Raw genomic sequence first — 20,900 nt, 5'->3', positions numbered from 1 at the left:
TATTTCTAGATACTGAGGGAGATTGACAACCCTGTGGCAGGAAAACTTTTGTGGCCAGCAGATAGGGAAAGACCATTCTAGGGAGGAATAGGGGACACATGGAACATACCAACATAACCTATCTAACAATTAATTTCTAACTTAATCACCAAAACCCTTATAAACCCTTGTGAAACTACCACGCCACCACAAACATAAACTTATTTTCGACTGTCTAAGCCAATGAAAGAAAAATAATCCCCGACAACTCATGACAAAATTGTGAACAGCTACCTGACAGTTTTGATTGCTGACTTGCATAGCTTGATGTTCTGGAATGTCCACATGCACCAAGTTCATCTGGGACTGAGGCACTCTTTGATGAGACATCTGCAACATGAGCAAGTCACACAGTGTTCCTAAAGCCAACTCTATTGCTACTTTGCCAGTAATCTTGATTAGAGTCCAGAGTCATTTCCCAGAGTGTGGGAACCCTGGCCTTATTCTGGGTTCCCATGTGGTGGTGAAATTTCTCCTCCAACCCATGCTTCCAAAGAAAAACTCCACAGTCTCTTGTTGTTCGGTCTCAGGACGATTTATTGCTAGTCATCTAACAGATTATGTTCTTGGACTGTGGCTGTTTGGTCAGCGGCCTGGGCAGACACACACACACCCTGACATCCTCTCTGTCTGCTGTCTTCTTTGTCTCTCCCCCAGCCCAGGGCTGCTGCTATCTTTTATATGATATATTACGTATTACATGTTTATAGTTTTCCCCCAATACCTACTACCTATATTACAAAGTGCTTTTCTACTCTAAACCAATCTGTGAGTGCCAACATCACCAAGAACATGCGGGCAAGGAAAAGGAAGGAGGAAGAACAGGATCAGCCCACTTTCCTCCATCTTAGAACTTCTGACCCCCATGTACAAAGTAAAAACCACCCTGTACAATACTAAAAAAAATTTCCCCTCTGTTTTGCAACTACTTTTACTATACTATCTAACCTTTTGTGACTGCTTGTTCCACCTCCAAAGTTGGTAATTCATTCTATGGCTCAAACTCAAAATCACAGCTGTTTCCAGCTGTCTGCCAGGGTCTAAAATGCTTCTGACCAAGGCCTGGAACCTCTAAAAATGTCGGAGAGACATTTTGAGTTCCGACACCAGAGGGATTAGAGATTTGACTCTGATTTTGTACAAACCTTTTGAAGATTCAAGTGCTGCAAAAATACCATGCATGTTAATTAATATACATTCTTTAAAAAATAAAAATCATAATATGTATCTGAGCAAAACAGAGACTACCATTGAGTTAGATAGATATGTATGAAATATGGTTGTAGATTTGTCTAGTGTCAATATTAAAGACATGATCATTCTTTCTCCAGTATCATAGTAGCATGTTGGGCCAGATGTTTTCTGTCTGAAAGCTAATCTTCTTAAAAACTTCAGCTGTGTTTGAAGCAGAAACTCACAAGCCATATAAGAAGGTTCCTTTGCAAGCCTACTGTCAGCATCCCTTTCAGATTTGTAGTATTTTGAACATCTTGAAACTATGAGGCAGTTATAAAAGTATTGAAAAATTAAGAGCATTATTCTATACCTGCTATACCCAGATGTGCTACTTTTAAGTTTTCTCCACCTTTCCTGTCTTCATGCAAAGACTCTGATTCTCCAGCAATTGCTATAGATGTTGCTGTGGAAGGAGGCCTGCAAGAAAAATGTGGTTAAGATTTGCTGTACTTGTAATCCCTCCAGAATGATCAGCACATCGTTTTCTTTCAGATATTCTGGCATCATTCATACTATGCATCAATTTAACAGACCTACAGTTCTTTTCAGCAAACATGCTGCCTAGTCCCCCATTAAGGAAAATTAAAAAAAAAAAAAGTTTTTGCTATTGAGCTTAAGGACATTTTACGTAATCAATCTGCTCAGCCCTCAGGCTTCTGGGGATCCTGGGAAAGGCTCTTCCTTTTGTGATGATTGGTGGAGTGATAGGTCTTTAATTTGAAGTTGTTTCTTATTTTTTTAAGTGTATTAATTACAGGACAGTTTACATGCTAAGAATATATGTAATTCAGTACTTGAAGGAATACATTAAAGGGTGATAAGTATAAAAAAAAACCCCAATGTGCACAACAGTTGGCCAAGTTGGCTTCTGTGCTGTGATACAATCCTGGCTTTGTTTCTTCCTTGTCATAGAGTAGGAAATTATTCTGGGCTGATAACCCTCACAACTAATAAAGGAGCCTATGGCACCATCTCCATGTATTGCATTCTAAATTTTACCTTCTACAAAATCAGAAAGCATCATGTATGACATAGTTTAAATTTTGGTTCAATATTAAAAGTTTTTAATAAAGCTCATTGAGTTAATACCAAGACCCAAAGAGAGATCTTGTTAAATTAATAAACCTCTTAGTTTGTGGTTTGCTAGTGCAAAATAATTAGAAAATGACAAAGTACAAGCAATCTCTTGCAAGCAAATACAACCAAAATACATTTCAAGATGTTATTTAATGCTTTGTTATTTTCTATATTGGGAACAAACTGATGGCCTGCATACAAATGGGTATTTGTTGACATTTTTAGATTTGACATAGTCAATAAATTAGTCACTGTCTTCATGTAGAGTAACACAGCCTCTCTTAGGTTATGTTTGAAAGTAAAGAGTGAAAGAAAAAAGCACTTCAGTGCCTTTGTGAACTTATCTGCATAACATATATTTGAAAGCAAGAAGGGAATGATTTCAGGGATGTCATCCCAGATCAAACACCAAGCCTTCTAGGCTTCTTCATAAAATATGAATAAAATATGCCAGATGGTGAAACTGTTTTAAGGTTTATTTTTCCTTCTACAAAGGACATCTGGAATAGATAAATTGTTTGTTCTGTTCGTGTTGAAAGTTTGTGTTCCAGGAAATGGTTATATCACCAGTTTGGAAGAAAATGCCAAGTCTGAATAATTTGAGTAAGAGATTTTTTCCTAGGAATCCAGAAAGCTATTTAGGTACTAATTTCAACTCCTTCAGTGCTAGACAGTAAAAAATTAATACACTGCTTTGTTAGTATCCAAGACTAATGATTAGTTGCCTTTGAGGAATTGTTTATCACTTCCAGAGATGTAATTGTTAATAGGTCTGACTCTAAAGTAAATATACTAAATTTGTTCTGAAGTAAAAGAGGTTCTCCGTAACTTGGGATACAGAAAAGTTTTGCCCAATCAGACAAACTCAGATAATACCCCTCTATGCTATTTATTCAGTAAGCACAAGATGAGATTCTACAGTTCAGTGTTCTGTTCTTCTCATTAAAGGTTAATAAAAGAGAAAAGAAAGAACTTTTAGTGGTGCAAGGGGACATTGAAGAGTGCTGTGGAGAATCACCTTAGAAAGACTGGTACCAAACCACAGCACAACTATTATACTTCCTTAACTACAGATGAAACCTACCTGCCCCTCAGATTTTACATATTGCATCTTTTACTAAGCTGCATAATGTCTTTGCTAAGTAAATATTTGTAAGTGCTTTCTCTTGTACTAAGTCATATTATGCTTCTGTTGGGGGTTTTTTGCAAATGAATATTTCAAAGTCATCTGACACTTGTGAATAAAAGGTATAGCAGTACATTTTCCAGACACAAGTATTAGTCAGATCACCCTGTACCAAGTATATTTATATAAAGTTGCTGCAGGAACAGTTTCCCTGAAGTGGTTTATTTTTTTGCATTACAGATGTACAGGTGAGTATTCTGTGCTTGATACTAAGTACCCAACATCACGAACTATGACACTTCTACTGGCAGTTCTACCATGTTAGTCATTGTTCGGCTACCATTCCATTTTTTGTGGCTTTTTTTTTTTTTTTAATACTTTTGCCAGATTGGAGAGATGTAAAAACACAAATTAGAAGTGTAATTCTCAACGATCAAAACATCACCCCACAGCGATTTTTTACAAACTTACATTTTAAAGCATGGGTCTCCAGACATCAGCTGCATGTTGATCAAAACCTACACATTAAGAAAACAGAATCCACCATCAGAAAAACAAAATTGTTTGTGACACATACGTGGTCATGTAAATAAGTTATATTTGCCACAAATGTTGTATTTAATGAAAATAAAATGCCATAATCACACGGGCAAATAAACACATAGGCAAAAAACTACATTGTTTCTCTTAGGCATACAAACAACACAAAATACAATTTAAAGTAACATAGTTATACGTACAGGATTCTGAAAAAGACACATGTATCAAGGAGAATCTTAGAATTATTAATAATTAAGATGGCTTCAAGAGAAAAACAAAGCAAAGAAACCTAAAACCTGAATGATCAAACAGAACATCGTTTAGACTAGTGGGTGCTGAAGTATGTTCTTTGCTGAGGGTTCAGCAAACTGCTGGCTCTCATTATGGGTTGTGCTAACATGAGACAGCAAAAGCACACAGGGTAAACAAGCTATAGGACACAGTGCATTGAAGGCTTGTTAGGCAGGCCAAAGCCATCCATTACAAGTGTTCTGAACAGTCTGTGAGTGTCAGATCAGAAAGTCCATGCACAGACTGTATGCTGAACAATGTGGAAAATTAATCCCAGTATCCCAGTAGGGGAAAAAAATTTACTTGAAACAATCGCAGCATAATTATTTTTAGTTTTATGGGGCTTATTCAGTTATTTTAACTCTCTGGACTAAGGGAAGAAGATGTCAGAGTGGGTGTCTTGCAAGAATTCTCCCCAACTGTTACAGTGATTATTATCGAATAGAAAACAGGAAAATCCCATGAGTCACAGAGGTATTGAAGGTGGCTTGTACATATATAAGCCAATTAATAGATTCACTCTCAGAACGATACACAGAAGGTTGCCCAGTCTTGAAAATACCCTACATTAACTTGTTCATTTTTCAGCTCCCCTTAGACTAGGAACACCTTTTAAAAGCTTTTCTTTTACAGCTATCCGGCTCCATTTCAAAGACAGGGCAAGTTATATTTTTGACTGTATGGATGTTAATGATTGTTTCTAAACAACACTTTTGGTTTTACTTCAAACAGCTTTCCTTCCAAAAAGAGGTTCAGCAAATAAGTTTTAAATTTCATTAAGTGCTTAATAATAGCACTTGTTGTCTGCTTTATTACTTTAAGTATGATAAAGGAAAGAAATTACTTTCAGAATGGAGTTGTCTTGTCTTGTATTTTTGGTATCATAACCTTCCAGTAAACAGCGACGAGTGGTATTTCCTGATCCAGCAAATTCTGCTAGATTTAGATCTGCAAATCCCAGCTGTTAAGAGAAAATGTCAATTAGTAGTAAGCATTTGGCTAAATGAAGGTACTTGCTAATTACTAGTTGAGTACCACTCAATAGCAGTTTCTTTCAAATATGTATATGAGAATGCCCATTTAAGGGAATGGACCAAGGCAAAAGATCAGGAAACAAACCCAGAGTGTAAAATTCAGCATAGTTATATTTTCAGTTAAAAATTTAAAGTTCCAAGAGAGAAAAAGAATGAGGAGAGTTTTATTTATTTGTAAATAAATAAATAAATATGTTAATGTAAATGTTTACTTTGACTAACCCTTTCCGCATACCAGCCCAAAAGAAAAAAAGTTTTGGTGGTATAACATTGTTACATACTTATTAAACACACTGATTGAAAGTTCCAACAGCACTGTGTCACTATAATATACATTATGAAGCCATGGGTATTAAGTACTATTCTGGAATTACTTTAAAAGGGCATAAAATGGCAAGAAAGAAAAGCTTATCTGTAGGCAAAATTAGCTGCATCTCAATTTACCTTTGCATATGCCTTTCCTCCTTTTAATTCCTAGGGAAAAAAAAAAAGGAAAAAAGACACACCATTAAGCCATTAAATATACTGACTCAGGATTTTTCTTCATTTTTTTTTAGAAAAGCAGGTATTTATTTTAAAATATCTCCCCACACATTTGCTAGACTATGCTGTTGTCATTTAGACCTTAATACTCATAATGCCTTTGGAGCAGGCCAGCAAGACACTGTTGTCTTGGAAAGAGGAATGGCAAATTCCTAATAAATTAGTCAAAGTAAGTAATAAGATTACTACAAAATTTTGACTAAAGTAATACGTGATGTGGTTGCAGCTAAAATTTGCTGTATGAAGTTTATCAGACATTCAAAAATTAAAAAAAGGAAGAATGAGCAAGGAAAGAGGAGAGGAGGGGGAGAAAAGCTGCTTACCTTCCGTACAGACACCCTGCAAGTGCAAGTATCCAGAATCCCTGTTGTGGCACTGGCACTGATCTTGCACATAAAGAAGAACTTTTTCTTCCAGCGGACACAATTTGCCTGTACTACTTCCCTGCAAGTAGAGAGCACATGCTGAGTGTTAGTTGCATATACACTCAGAACTACTACACTGCAATAAGACAGATTAAGAACAAATAATGGTTCCCCTCTCTTTGTGGAATGGCCACTTCATGCAAATTGTGGTCCCAGGCATGAATTATAACAATAATCCCCCATTCTGCTCTTAGCAGTGTAGCATGACTAATAACTGTTTCAAAACTTTCAGGCAATATTAGACCTCCAGAAGAGTTCAACAACCATGTGTTTTTTCAAATGAATGAGAGTGTAATTTCTGCAGTTTGGCTCAGGAGAGTGAAGTCCTCCTGAACATCAGCTCCCAGGCAATGTCTCCCAAATTGCTGAGCTTTGCAGTGCGCTCAAGATAGCATCTTTGACAAGTAGTGTTTCAGTTCAGAGAAAAGGAGAGTCATACAAGCAAAACTACATATATTTGAGGCCTGGAGGAGTGGAAAGGAGATGATGTGTAGTAATAACCAGACACAAAGTAATGCACTTGGGGTAAATGAGAATTGCAGCTACATACTGTGAGTTTGCCATCTGAGAGCAAAAAAGCTGACAAATCTGAAAGGATCTGTTTCTCACAGGAGGATAACAATCTGACAGTATGATGCAGTGAAAAATGGGAGGAGGAAGTATGCTTTCAGTTATGAATGTCATTTTATAAGGCTCAGACAGAACACATTCTATTTGGGTAATTCTGACCAAGAACAGATTCCAAAATGAAAAATCACAGGGAGGACAACTAGAAAACCCCTGTATCTTAAAACAAAAAACAAAACCTGATAATTTATTCTATTAGTCTAACCACAGAAGTACTGTCTTCACATACAAACATGTTTCTCCTTTTTCCTCTTCCATTTTCCTAATACATAAATTCCTATGTTTTATACTAACTTCTGACAGCAGCTTATTGAAGAAACAGTTTGAAGTCTTTAGCAGATAGAATCCCATGGTTCTGCAAAAGCTGGAGTTAGAGTTCATCACGTGTATAGAAAAATGAAGAATTGCAGGGCACTCAGAAAAGCACCCTTTGCTGTGCTGGTGAGACTGCCAGTTTCAGGGCTCACCGGCACTGCGACTTCCTAAGGTGGGAATAAATCAGCCTAAAATGAGTCAGTGTAATGACCACAACAGACTACCAGATCCTGATGATACAACACTGAGTCACATTCAAGCATGTGACCTGGAAGGAACATGCTTCATAAACACCATGATCTACTCTTTATCTGGGATGTTTTACATTGCAAACTTTCCTGTATTGTGGGAAAAAAGGAATCCCATCCCGCTGTCATGTGAGTTGTTTGAATGCACAAAAGAACAAGAATTCAAAAAAGGCAAATTACAAATAGTTACATCTCCATTGAAACAGGCTTAGACAAGAAGACATCATGTAAAATTCACTCTTAAAAGGGATAATAACTGCTAACATTTGTGACACATATAAAACTGCCACTAAATTGAAAGAGTTCACTTGTCATCCATAAAGGTCAGAAAATCCTTTATCCTTTCTCATTACATCTGTTTGTTACAGAAGGAGGACAGCAGTCATCATCATCCTTCCCACCCTTTCCTTGTCACCCAGGACACCACTGGCTCTACCAATAACACCATCACTTCTGCTGCTATTCATCATTTCACTAAGTTCTTGGAGTGTTTTTGCTTTTGTAACATTTCCAGTTAGTAATAATGAAACTTTTTTCCACTGGAAGTGTTTTTGTAAACTCATAAAGTCAAAGTGATGTGCCAAAATCTTTGTACTACTCAGTATAATGGTTCATGTTATTTCTGCTTCTCAGAACAGCCTTCTGTCTCTACAGCAAAGTCAAAGCAGCTGCACATTCTACAGTTACAGTGTTCCAGACCACTCACATTGCAGCAAAAGATAATGCAGTGAACATTAAACGTATTTTTGCTTGTAAATGCAAGATAAATGTAAGTAACATCTGCTTGAGAAATGTAAGTATCCTTAAAACCTTTAAGAATTTTGAATTTATTTCAATATACCAATACTACTCTATGGGTATAATGGTTCAAGTAAGGAAGGTAGCACAAAACCACTCTGCTTTCGATAGATTCAGTCCATTCATATCACAGGCCAGGATTTACAAACAAGAAGTAGAAATGGCAGTAAAAAGGCTTCAGTTCTGGATACTGATGGTCTAATTTTTCTAAAAATAAAATCAAAACCAGGAATTCTGCTTCCTTCTTATAAGGATACCAGAAAAAAAAAGTATCATTAGTTTCTTTCACTGGCATATAAATCGCAAGATATTTGAAAATTTTGTACACAATTTCAAAAAAGCAAACCAAACAAACAAGAAAAAAGAACCAAAAAAATCCCACCAAAACCCAACCAACTGCCCCTGTTGCCACTAAAGAGTTCTTCTAATTCCACTATATTAAAAAATTGATGAATTTTAATTCAGAACTTTTTTAGTAAAGAGGAGTACCATCTAGTTATTCCCATTGTCCTGAAAAAAAAAAAAAAAAAAAAAAAGGTCAAATAATCAGAACATTTAACTTCAACAGTAATATCTAAATTTATAAGATTCTTAGTTAAGTGCCAGGCCTTTAGAAAATAAACAGCTGTATTGATTGGCTGCTATGGAAATGAACCCAGATAACTTCTGGCAGCTGTTGCTGTGCTGCAGCTCGCTGGGGAGAGCTTTCCGTTCTGAGTCAGTTTCCTACCAGCCTCCCCTCACTTTACCACATGCAAAGTAAACCAGTTGTTTTCTTAATCAAAATGTATCTTAGTTACCAAAATGCACTGGGATACATAGTAGGCTGTAGTGCTTTGGTGTAATTGAGTAAATGCTCTGAGTAGTATGTAACCAAAAATGAATTCAATAAACAGATACTGTAGGATAAAATGACTCCAAAGTATAGTGTGTTATCATCACTGTTTTTTTCTTTTGAGGGACAATTTTACATTGACTCAATTTCAAATGCAAGATTTAAACTTTAATCAAGTCCTTATTTGTAGATGTTTTGTATACTGTACACAACTGCCACTTAAAATGTTGAATAAAAGTATTGGATTTTTCTTCAGACACACAACAGAGAAAAAAATAAACTTAAATAATAAACAATAAATCCTAATCCTGTCACTTCCTCATCCTGAAGTATTAACAAATTATGGACTTTTTTGTAAGGTGTTTATGTTCATCAGATTGTTTGTTCATTTCCATATGGATAAAATCTATGAATAATGGATTGTTCCATAAAACAGCTACAAATGCAAAAATAAATAACTTTTAAGGACCTTCAATGTCATGGGGAAAATCCCTTCTTGCTAAATGGAAAAGCTTGCTCTGAAATAAAGAAGCCAAAACTCCTTGTGGACATTTACCAAAAGACTGTGTTCCATTAATCAGAAAATTTACTGATGTTTTTATCTGAGTTATTCTAAACAGCCTTAGGATCTTTAGCCATATGGGGATGATTATGTTAAACTGCTTGTGTTTGTAGTGCAATTATTTTAGATTTATTGGTCACCAAAGAAATAATAAATTGGGATAATTTGTTTTAAGATGCCATTCAAGCTTTGTATCACACTACGTTCACATGAAAATACTTCCAGAACTACTTTTGGATTCAACTGGATCACTACACTTCTTTATGTCAAAGACAGTGGCGTTTGCTAATGTACCTAACAGCATGTGAACAGAGCACGAATTATCTACTCGCTGTAAATACTGCGAAAAAACGGTTTTTTCCTACATGAGGTAAATAAAAACATTATTATCTTTTAAAGCCGGTAATCTGATGAGAAAGTCACCTAAGTTTTGCTTGTTTATTTTAGAAGAACTGTCGTGTTGATAAGATGGCCTGAGAGAGGTGATGCTGCTGCAGCTGCGCTGGTCAGAGGCTGCAGCAGCGAGGCCGAGGGGCTCCCGGCACTCGCAGCACAGAGGCTCGATGCAGACCTAGACAGAGACCCGAGTGTGGCTCCAGGCTATCCCACCTGCTCACAGTCCAGCTCCATCCCCGAGTGCCTTTGCTCCAGGTGCTGACACCGCAGGCACGGGGATCTCTGACTGCTCGTCCCACCCCAGTGGTGGCGTTTGCTGTGACCCATCTGGACGCTCCAGGTGCTGGACCCAAGTGCTCTGCCACAGTCTCTGGGCAGCTGCTGGCACGATGGACACACAGGGCCAGTGACCCACTGTCCCACTCCATGGCATAAGTGTGCTCACTCTGGCCTCTCCTGCTGGCAGCCCTGTGACACTTTTGAGTCCAGTTGCTGGCTCTCAGACATCCCCCACCCCACAATGCACACTGAATAGAGAGCCCTTCCCCACGAAACAGTCACAATGTTCTTCAACAGGAAGATACAGCAGACATTACTAATTAGAAACAGATTAGACAAATGATGCACCAACCAGCAAACTCCTTACATCCAACTGGCCCTTTACTCCCTTTACTCCTTATTTTTCCCCACACTTGTTCCTCCTCAAACTCATCCCTTCCTCCACCTTTAGTTCCTCCCCAAACTGTCCCATGATAAGCCTCTTCCCTTGTATCCCATGATGTGTCTCATAGGCAGCAACCCCCCTTGGTCCAAAACATTCCATGGTTTTAGTTCACCATGATGGGTTTCCTGCCTGGACAATGGGGCTAAGGGTCTCCTGGGACAGCCCTGGGAGGAGCCCAGAGAAGGTGTCCCCTTGTCCAAGCCCATAATTTCAATTTCCCACCCTCCTGTGTGTCCCTGGGCTTGTGGAGATGGGCTTTGATGTCCTGATGTCCTGTGACAGGACTGGGAATAGCTGGAGCTGAGTATTATTTTAGGCCCTCCACCCTCCCCTGTCTTTGCTGGCTGCACTCATTTGTGGGTGTGCAAATGGACTTCTATCACCTAAAGCTTCCTTTGATCGATCCCTCTTGAGTGAAGTTAATACAGGTAGCTCTGTCCTTCTGATAAAAATGCAGTACTTAGTAGCCTGGAGTTACTTATAGTGTACAAAATAGTCTTCTAAAATGGGAGCAATATCCCATTCATATAGATATTTTATATGTACTTTTAATATATGTAACATCTTTCTTCTGCAGAAATCTGGAACACCTAACAAAGGCCAGTGTCACCTTACAGACAGGAATTAAGGCATTAACCTACAATCTAACAGTGTAGTGATACTATCAGTGGCTTCAGGTTCAGGTACTGGAAGATTCAACCTTTCCTAGGCTATCTTTAGTATGAGGAAGGAATTGTTGGATATAGAGTTCTCATTTATACTATACATTAACAGAGAAGGCTTTGGCATGCAAGAGTCTAATAACTTCTTGCACTCCTCCTATCTGAAATCTACTTTTAAGTAAAATTCATGCAGTGTCATAGTTGAGGGAAATATACAGGTACCCATGCATCAGGGTCCTGGAGCAGTACTAAGCTACATTTAAAATTGTTATCCAATAACCAAAATGCTAAATTTAGGCTTCATATAGAAAGTGCATCACTTGGAGTGCTCAGAGCATGAGCTCCAAAATATATGCTGTAGCAATAAGCTTATGCAAAGCTTTAATGTATTTCTCAATTCAGGAATAAATTCAGTTTACTTTTCCTTTAATATTCTGTTTTCCCCATGCCTGAGGCATATAAGATTATGCATTTTCTCCAACAAAAACATTTTTTTCTAAGCATTGCTACAAAACTGAACAAAACAAGTAATTTACAAACAGAGCTGCAATGGTTCACAAATTTCAGGACTAAGCAAACAGCTGGCTCTGCAAGAAGAGCTCCACTTGTTTACAGTGCACAGCTCCACAGTTAATTTGCTGTTAGTACGTGCAAAATTCAGAGTAATAATTTTCTATTCCACATTTTTACTCATAGTAAAACAGGTTACATTTTTAACTAGCAGCATTTCATGTCAACAACTTCTTATAAAATATGTATAAATTTATTGTGGATGCAAAACTGCTGGTTACAGGTAAATGCAGACACCTAGAAGGGAATTAGCAGTGTGAAGGGTAAACTGCATTAGAAGAGTGTAGTCAGCAAGTCAGAGGAAATTGAACATTTGAGACTGTATCTGCAGCAGTGTGCTTGGTTTTGGGGCCTTCTTGGCAGAAGACTGATGAACTGAAGCAAGTCCAGGGGTGTGAGATGAGGGTCTGGAGTCAGGGATGAATTCTTTTCTGATGCAGGAGAATTTGGAAACATGGGATTTTTACAGTCTGATGATGAGGTGAAGGAAGATCTAATTGCCATCTACAGCCATATCTGCTAAGATAGAAGATGGATCCAGACATTAATTAGTGGGGATCAGAGAAAGGAAAAGAAGCAAAACCAAGGTAAATTCCAGTAAAATAAGGGAAAGAATGTTCACAATAAAAGTGGTAAACAGCAGGGCAGGTTGTCTACAAGAACTGGCATCTCCATTATTACAGAATTTCTAAAGCTGACAGGACAAAGCTCTGAGTTTCCTGATCCAACTCAAATTAGCCTTGCTTACAGCAGGCAGCTGGACTGTGTGATCTCTGGTATTCTCCTTCAGCCTAAATTATTCCATGAACAGAAATAGTCCTTAAAATATGAAGGCAATCAGGTGCTATGGTGCTTGCAAATGGCAGGTTTGTGGCAGAAAAATACTGTACTTCATGAACTGTGCTGAGGTCAGGGGAAAAAACCAAACCAACACCAGCTCTTTTAAACCCAAGTGCCAGCCCTGCATAATGCAGGCACCTTAAGCATGAAAGCTTTTTCCACTGTCTCTCCCTCTTTAACAGATGTCTGTCATGTATCTCTTCTCAAACTTCTTTTTGTGACACCTTAGCTGTTAATACATCTCATCAGTTCTTAAAACTACAGTTAGGGAAGTCTCCCAAGACTGAGCCCTTTTTATATCTGCAATAACCAGTTACACCCCATGAAAAGAGCAGATTGTACAAACATTTTGTTTTCCTCTGCTGTATCCCAAAAATGAACCCCTTCAAAACTAATATTCTTTATTCCTCTATTTGTTTTTTTCTCAACCATATTTTTAAATCAGTTCACTAAATACATTTTACTGTAACTATTAATGAAAGGAGAAGTACAAAGAAACGACATGTTGAAAAGTTGTACTTTGTGTAGAGAACTTCTCCTTACCTTTTCCTCCCTACAGAGGACAGTGTCTGAAAGCTGCTTAACCAACTATCTCTTCACAACTGAGGAAACATTAAGTGGGCATTCAAGAATTTGAAAAAAGCAGCTGCAAAATTGCAAGGTGGGATTTTTATCCCACTGCCGATATTCCTCACAGTACTTGAAAACTTATTTTGTTTCAAGCTCCCCAGCTTTAATTCCAGTTACAGCTGAAAAAGCTATTAGAAATAGCATTATCCAGCTCTGAAGACTGTTGGCAGGATTCATACATCATGCAGGAAGATTCGAGTGATAGGGACAGTGATTCCATGGGACAGGTATGTTTTTCTAACAAGTACTGTAATTTAAAAACACAGTTAGTTAAGCTGTGTTCCTATCAGGAGAGTTTCTCTCTTTCAAATGCAATAGCAGCAATCAGAAAAAGAATGGTAAAAAGACAACTTGAAGAATCCAGTGAGGCAGAAAACCTACTTGCTGGTGTCACAAAAAAAATAGATGCACTTTTAGACAGTTGAGAAGGAGGTGACCGTGCATCACTGGAAGGAAGAAGTACTTATCTGGCAGATAAGAAGTCAATTTCTGCAGAAAACAATTACATGCTCTAGCCTGTACCTATTAGGAATAGGAATATATTCATGCATGATCTCTCAAGACTTCCCCTCACGACTCAAGAGGGTACATAAAAAAACCCCACATTGCTGAAGTCAGTTGGAAAATAAAATGATTTGATGAAAAGCTTATAGCTCTTGGCCACTTGGAATCTCTGTCTGCCACATACAGCAATCATAATCAGCTTCTTATTTTAGTATCTTGTTGTATAGAAGAAAGAAGATGGAAACATCAGCAGTCCAAATTGTCAGAAATCAGATCTGAAAGGAAGGGGAATATGACCAAGCTGAAAGCTGCAGTCAGAACACACCAACCAAGTCCTTTTCTTGAGTGGGGTGCAGCTGGAAACCAAGCTAAAAATGGAACTAGCAGGCTTACAGCTCCTGTAGCCTCAGTCGATGAGTAGAACATTGAAATTACACCCTCAAGAAATCAGATCCTTATTCCCAAAATTTCTTGGATTTCCTCATATTCCATCTCTTCATTTACTGTTGATTGAGCAACAGCTCAGCCTATGAGCCTCAGTTATCTGCTCTAGGGACCAATTAATTTTTGATTCAGCCTGTTAGAATGAGGGCAGTTGCAGAAAGCCTATACTTGCTATATATTTATATCTACATTAGAATGGCCACAAATAAATATGCTTAGAATTTAGTCAAGTCTGTACCTTAAAATCGTGTTTTTTTCTGTTCGAAATACTCATAGGTGTAATTTCTGCCCTGAAACAATCTTGTGTCCTTTTGTGGTGCATTTGCCATTATGTGCACACTATTTTATGACCAGACAGTATATAGATACACAGTATCCTGGAATCTGCATGTGTATTCATGTATCCAATTTCAAAGAGAGATCTAATGTCATTGACCCGGGGAAAGGTAGAAAGATGCCTTGCCACACAGGAAACAAGGCTTAAGCAAGGAAAGTTTCCTAAATGAAAGTGAGGTTTGCTAGCATAACTTTGCATCTATCCACAGTCTACTGGCTGAAAATCCAGCCTTTGTTCTAACATCTAAAACACAATGGTAAAGATCCAGTAGTCATGCTAGAAAGCAAGTTCAAAAAGGGGAGGGCAGGAATTACACTGTGTGGCTGATTGTCAGTTTGCTGAAACAACTAAACTGAGCCTCCTCCTCTCCACAATGCCCTCCAAGGTTTTCCCTGGTTCAGAGTTAAAACTTATAACACATTCATTCCTGCCAGAATTTCAAGGTCCTGCTCTTGCAGAAACTCTCAAACATTTTTACCAGTTTAAACACTGCTACCACTTGGCTGGTCAATGTCCTTGGATAAAAATTTGATTTGGCACTACCAAATAAACTACTACTAAGATTACTTAAAAAGTGGATATTCTTGTCCAGTAATTAAACTTTTAGTGTCATAATCCAGAATTTTCTTTTCCCACAGTAAGGATTCACAGATGTGCATAGGGATGTTTCAAACAGAAGTTTTCTAATTGGAGTTCTAAAAAAGTATATGCATAGTGATGTGGTTTCTATTTACACACCAGCCAGATCACAATGTACTGCACTATACATGCTAGTTTCACCTGGTCACAGAATTTCTTTACACTTCAGGCACACATCTGTGGGAGCCAGAAACGTAGCTGGACTGTGACAAGTGTCCAGTAGCATGGCCCCTGTCTCTATAATGTATTTCTTAGGTAGCTCTTTCTCAGCAAGGATCTGAGAAATGAAAAAAAAAACTACTCTTCAGTAGCTTGACCTTTTGTCAGTCTTCTTTTAACTCACTTCAGTGATCAGAGGGATGATGAAGGTACCACATTACTTGCAGGATCAGGACTTTAATCATTCATACAGCATGATCCGTAGAGGGCTGATAAGACAATCACCTGAAACTGTTTTCATGACAACTTGCTACTTACACATGAACCCCTATTCCAAGCCATGCTGCCCTGGGTTTTCATTACATTCTTCTCTGTGAATAGGTGAATAGGCTTTGGAAAGAAAATGCTAATAATGTTAGGGTGGTTTATACACTATTGATTGGACTTTTTTTTTTTTTTTTTTACTTTTGAAGGCAAGAGACAGCAGGCTATTGGTCTGTATGGACACCAGCTTGAGAACTTCATAACTTCTCCCAAAATAATTATAGTGTACTAGACCTCAGTGAGTAACAAAAATAAAGCTACTAGGAAAACAGTCAGTTTCTTCCTGTATTATAAAATTTTTGGAATGAGTTTGTCTATAACTTTCTGAAACAATAGGATTCTTTGAATATCTTTTCTAAAGCTAAAAAGATCACTTCTCTAGGGATATAACTGCCAGCTCACAGTGAAACTAATAAATGCATGCAACTAGAAGATTATGGCCATCAGAAAGTTTGCAACTGATAAGTTTTGAAATACAACTGCTCTGGTGTTAACTTAATTTCCTCATTATTTATTCAGCCCTTTGCTGAATCACCACTCTGAAAATTCATCTGTTAATTCTTAAGCCAAGAGCAAAGGCACTCCCTAAACTGGCACCAAAGGATCACTGCAGAAGAATTTTTTACCACTCTACCAGCACACCCAAGCACTTCTCAGTCCAGCAGGAATGAGTTACACTCACAGGGACCTTGACATACCAGCATATGTTCCATTGCTGTTAGCTTTTATGCCATAACCCCAGAAAAAGAAAATGGAAGAATTTCTAAGCTTCAGCTCCAACACAATTTTTTACATCAGTTTCCCTACCACACACATTTTACTCTAATGAACGATTCAGAAAGGTAATGAATGTAGGCTTTCAAACATTTAGTTTTAGTATCATAAACAGGCAAGGCAGAAGAGACTAAGATCACCATAACATATCAAAACCATCTGCTCAGCTGAAAGCAAGTCCTTGGAAATAGACATGCTGTCCAGAAGATGTATGTCAGCCTGTGGAAATGACTTCAAGGCAGTAAGGGCTGGAGTAGGACAGTAATGGCACATTAGTGCCTGAATCATGATTGCTATCATCATCTATTAGTTATGAAGTCGCTCACAAGAAAAACGTTGAAGAAAGACATGAAATGAGATCAGAGAACTGATGAACTGAACAACTTCCAACCATACAGAAGAAAAATTTGTCTTCAATTATACATGCCAGTATAATGGAATGGTTAAATAAGGAGGTTGTAGGCCAAAGTTCCATTTTTATTCCTTCTCCTTGATTAATTTCATTCACAGAATCAAAAGCTGATAATTTAGAAAGCTCTGTAACAACAGTATTTCAATAAGAAAATAACTGAGTCTTCATGGATTTGTTACTGTCTTTTCCAAAAATTCTATGATACATTTTCCAGTAAATCTTTTTTGTAATAATATTAAAATAAAATAATAACGGATACAACAAGAACAAGTGTAATGGGAGGGGAATCTCCTTCTCCCCAGACCTGAACCCACAATACACGCCCTTCCTATTGACAAGTTTCTGCCTCTGCCAGATACTTGGAAAAAATTAATACAGTGGCCCTCTATTTACCCATTGCTATCGGGGAGCCACTACCACAACAGATGATTGCTCCATTGCTGAGGCACAACTGAAGGAAAAGAAAGAGGAAAAAAAGACATCTGCCTTGCACTTGCACTGCAGAACTGAGCATGAACAAAGTCAGTAATATATGACCTGGGCACTTAGAGTCAAAACGGATGACTTTTCCATGGAACTTAGCTCTCCATGTAAATATTCGCAGAACGAAACACAGCAAGCCAGTGTTCAATAATAAAACAATAAGGTCGAATAACTCACAGGGGACAGCTCAGACTACAGGCTTGGGGACAAGAAATTCTCCCCTCCTGTTACCCATCTGCTCAGCAGCTCCAGCATTATGGCACAAGAGACCCGTTTTTCCGAGACCATCCTTATCACTCGGGGATTCCTCTCCTCTGTTACTCCGTGTTTAGGAGCCTCAGTGTTTATTTTACAACGTTACGACTCCAGGCAGCGAGCAGCTACGCGGACGAAGAGTTCCGAGTGCTACCACACGCGTTCTCTCGCCGTTGATGCTGGCAAAGCAGGCGGGACGAGAAGACGGCCAGCCTGCCCGGTGCCACGCCGTGCCACAGGAGCTTCCCCTTCGGCGAGGGGAGCGGCGAGCAGCACGGCCGCGGCCGCCGGGAGCCCCGGGGCAGCCACCCCTCCTCTCCCCGGGCTCCCGCCCGCCTGCCCGCCAGCGCGAACCGGCTGAGCCCCGGGCTCGCCGCGGGAGCCGAGGAGCGGGCGGAGGGGCTGCGGAGGCGGCCGCGCCTGCCCCGCTCTCGGGGGGACGCGGGCTCCAGCGGAGCCCGTCGGACGGGGCGGCCGCGGCCCGCCCGGGGCCGCCGGCGTGGGGCGGGCAGCCCGGCAGACCCCGGCCGGCGAGTCCCGCAGGCACCTACCGGGAGGACTCCCCGCTGAAGCTGCCCCCGTCCAGCAGCCGCACCTTGCAGAAGAGGATGCCGTTGACGAAGGGCACGGAGGAAAGCTCGTCCAGTTCCAGCTCCACGCGGAACTTGAACTTCTTCTTCTTCATCATGATGAAGGCCATGGGCTACGGGCTTCCCGGAGGCCGGCCCCGCGGCAGCTCCGCTCCGGCCACCCTGCTCCGCTCCGCTCCCATGCCCGGGGCGAGGGCGGGCCGGGCCGGAGCGGCGGCCGCTGCCAGCTCAGCCCCTGCCGGCCGCGGCGCTCCCGGCCGGCGCTTCCATGGCAGCCGGCGCCTCCCTTTCAAACCCGCCCGCCTCCGCCCCGCCCGCTGCCGGCGGCGGCGGCCGGAGCCATTGGCGAGCGCTGCCGCCGAGGGCCCCGGCGTCGGCGTGCGGCTCCCCGGAGAAGTCGGCCCGGGCTGGGAGGCTCTTGAACAAGGCTGTTCAATAACGGGAGCCCGGCCCCGCACGGTGCCCGCAGCAGTGACGTGGCCGCGGCCCCGGCCGAGCGGGGCTTGTGCAGCCTGGCCCCGCAGCTCCCCCGCCTCCCAGGGACCCCTGGGCGCGTCCCGGGAGCGGAAACCTCCTGTGCTGCTCACAGCTCGGCTTTTAGACAGAGTAACATAGCGAAGCGTCGTTTAGGCGTCGACATTTCAACTCTGAATTTAGTTTCCTTCTGCTATAATTTAAACCCTACAGGGATCGTGTACAGCCGTTCAACCTGTAATTTACAACCAGCGCCGCTTCTGCCACAAGCAACAGATGCTCACGGTCTTGTAGAGGAGAGCGTACACATCTGTGTTTACATTTAAGAGCAGTCCTGTGGCGTAGATGATTACGGCAACACATAGGCGACTCTCTTGTTTAATGTATAGTTCAACACCAGCAAATGCTCTCTAGGGAACAGCTTTGCCTTAAAAAACCATTCCAGGAGATTTAAACATAAAGCAAGCTCTGAGCAGCCTCCATCAGCAGATCAGTTTCCTCTTTACAGCCTTCCGTAAGGAGCACACAGCACGTCTTCTCACAGCCAAGCACTTAATCACATGGTAAGGCAAAGAACTTGTAAGACAACGTATGCAGTGTGTGGAAATAATGCTGCCCCTCATTCAGTATAAATATATAGAAATATATTTTTCACAGAATACATCCCTGATGAATACAGGTAGCATAAATAATATGCAGCTAAGTATATCAGAATGTCCCCATCTGTCCTGTAGCATAATCCTAGTAAAAAAAAAAAAAAAAAAAAAAAAAAAAAAAAGTAAGGAGCAAAAATAAAAACCACAGAAAACCATAAACAAACATTAAAAAGTGAGTTTCTGGAAAAGAAATACTCCTATTTTTTTTCCTGTCCTAAAACATATATAAGATGAATTTATATAGAGTTTTCTAGTAAAAAAATTAACTACTAGGGTAGTTCAGATGCCCTTGTCTGTTTTGCATTCCTAACAAAGAATTCCCTACAAAACTCCTAAATGTCAAGAAATCACTGGGTCTGAAAGAAGTCTTTTTACTGGAGTAAAATTGTGCCCTGCCACCCTGCAGGGCTGACTGCTGAAAAAAGACAAGGAGGGATGCCAGGTGATTTTGGGAGGTTTGAGTCAAAGGCAACCCTTATCTGAGAAAGCCCAATCTGTTCTAGGGCTATATTTATGTTCTGAACAGACTATCTATATTCAGTATGGCCTTCTTGCCCAAAAGAGTCAAAGTCAAAAGTGTCACAAGTATAGATTTTAAAATATATTTAGAATCTTTAATCAAAAGATTCTCAGAATAGCAGAAGAGTTTTTTAAAAACAGATGAACTCCGTAGGCAATGTAACAATCCTGTGTTGTCATTGATAAAAAAATTTCTGTAAGATTAAAGCACTGGAGGTTTTTTTAGGAGACATTCCTAAATCTTTAAAGAAGTTGGATATTACAGGTATCAAATCTCAAGTATTCAAGAAAAACATGTCTTATAAAATACCCCAGTTACAGTAGAATCAAAGAAATAATTTAAGATCTGTTTGCTCTCCTGAAGAATGTAAAATTTCAGTTAAAAAACTGTAGGAGTTAATAGGCAATGTTCTTTATGGATAGATGGATCAGTGGACAGCTGAAGCACAGGTCTCCAGGATTTTTAGATCTTGCAGAGCATCATCATTGTTAGAAGTTGTGCTAATGTGATCTGTGTTCATCCGTTTGGCCTGTATGTTTTCTGTGGCACCAGTTTCCTGCTGGGCACTTGATTTCTGACCTGTAGCTCTTTGTCCTAAGAACAGTAGCATCAGAAGAGCTTTGAAATGCTTCTAGGTTTGGCTTTAGATGGATCTGATGTAAGGTCTGGGTTCCAAACTGTGCCCAGATGAATGCTGCCAGCAGCAGCACATTGTAAGCACTTTGTCTTGGTCATGGAGAGATTCATTTGGATGCCTGAAATGAAATGAAACTAAAAAGTGAGGTTAGTGGGAGCTCAGTGCAATGTGTGT

The 20,900-nt window shown here is 39.9% G+C and overlaps 2 protein-coding genes across 9 annotated transcripts in view; one reads left to right on the top strand and one right to left on the bottom strand.

The window, feature by feature from the left end:
• Positions 1–9,719, top strand: part of HENMT1 (HEN methyltransferase 1) — a 32,589-nt gene extending 22,870 nt beyond the window's left edge. Inside the window, exon 8 of one of the 4 annotated variants that reach the window (XM_085586560.1) lies at positions 8,156–9,719. In XM_085586560.1, the coding sequence (XP_085442686.1) occupies positions 8,156–8,232 (77 nt within the window). In that variant the 3' untranslated portion in view covers positions 8,233–9,719. Of the gene's footprint in view, positions 1–7,869 lie in introns of all 4 variants that reach the window. The other 3 variants (XM_085586565.1, XM_085586562.1, XM_085586561.1) reach the window with 3 other exon arrangements.
• The window catches only part of EEIG2 (EEIG family member 2), a 31,443-nt gene extending 12,776 nt beyond the window's left edge, over positions 1–18,667 (bottom strand). For 2 of the 5 annotated variants that reach the window (XM_021547042.2, XM_021547052.3), the window contains exons 1-7: positions 18,401–18,666; positions 6,210–6,330; positions 5,788–5,817; positions 5,154–5,270; positions 3,950–3,996; positions 1,586–1,692; positions 274–369 (exon numbers count right to left, since the gene is read on the bottom strand). In XM_021547042.2, coding sequence (XP_021402717.2) covers positions 274–369; positions 1,586–1,692; positions 3,950–3,996; positions 5,154–5,270; positions 5,788–5,817; positions 6,210–6,330; positions 18,401–18,549 — 667 coding nt within the window. In that variant the 5' untranslated portion in view covers positions 18,550–18,666. Of the gene's footprint in view, positions 1–273; positions 370–1,585; positions 1,693–3,949; positions 3,997–5,153; positions 5,271–5,787; positions 5,818–6,209; positions 6,331–18,400 lie in introns of all 5 variants that reach the window. The other 3 variants (XM_085586567.1, XM_085586568.1, XM_085586566.1) reach the window with 3 other exon arrangements.
• Between the last annotated feature and the right edge of the window lie 2,233 nt (positions 18,668–20,900).

Source organism: Lonchura striata, chromosome 8 (genome assembly GCF_050655825.1).
Source record: "Lonchura striata isolate lonStrDom1 chromosome 8, ASM5065582v1, whole genome shotgun sequence".
Lineage (NCBI taxonomy): Eukaryota > Metazoa > Chordata > Aves > Passeriformes > Estrildidae > Lonchura > Lonchura striata.
The sequence above is the reverse complement of the archived record's forward strand: the minus strand, read 5'-3'. Positions and strand labels throughout refer to the sequence as shown.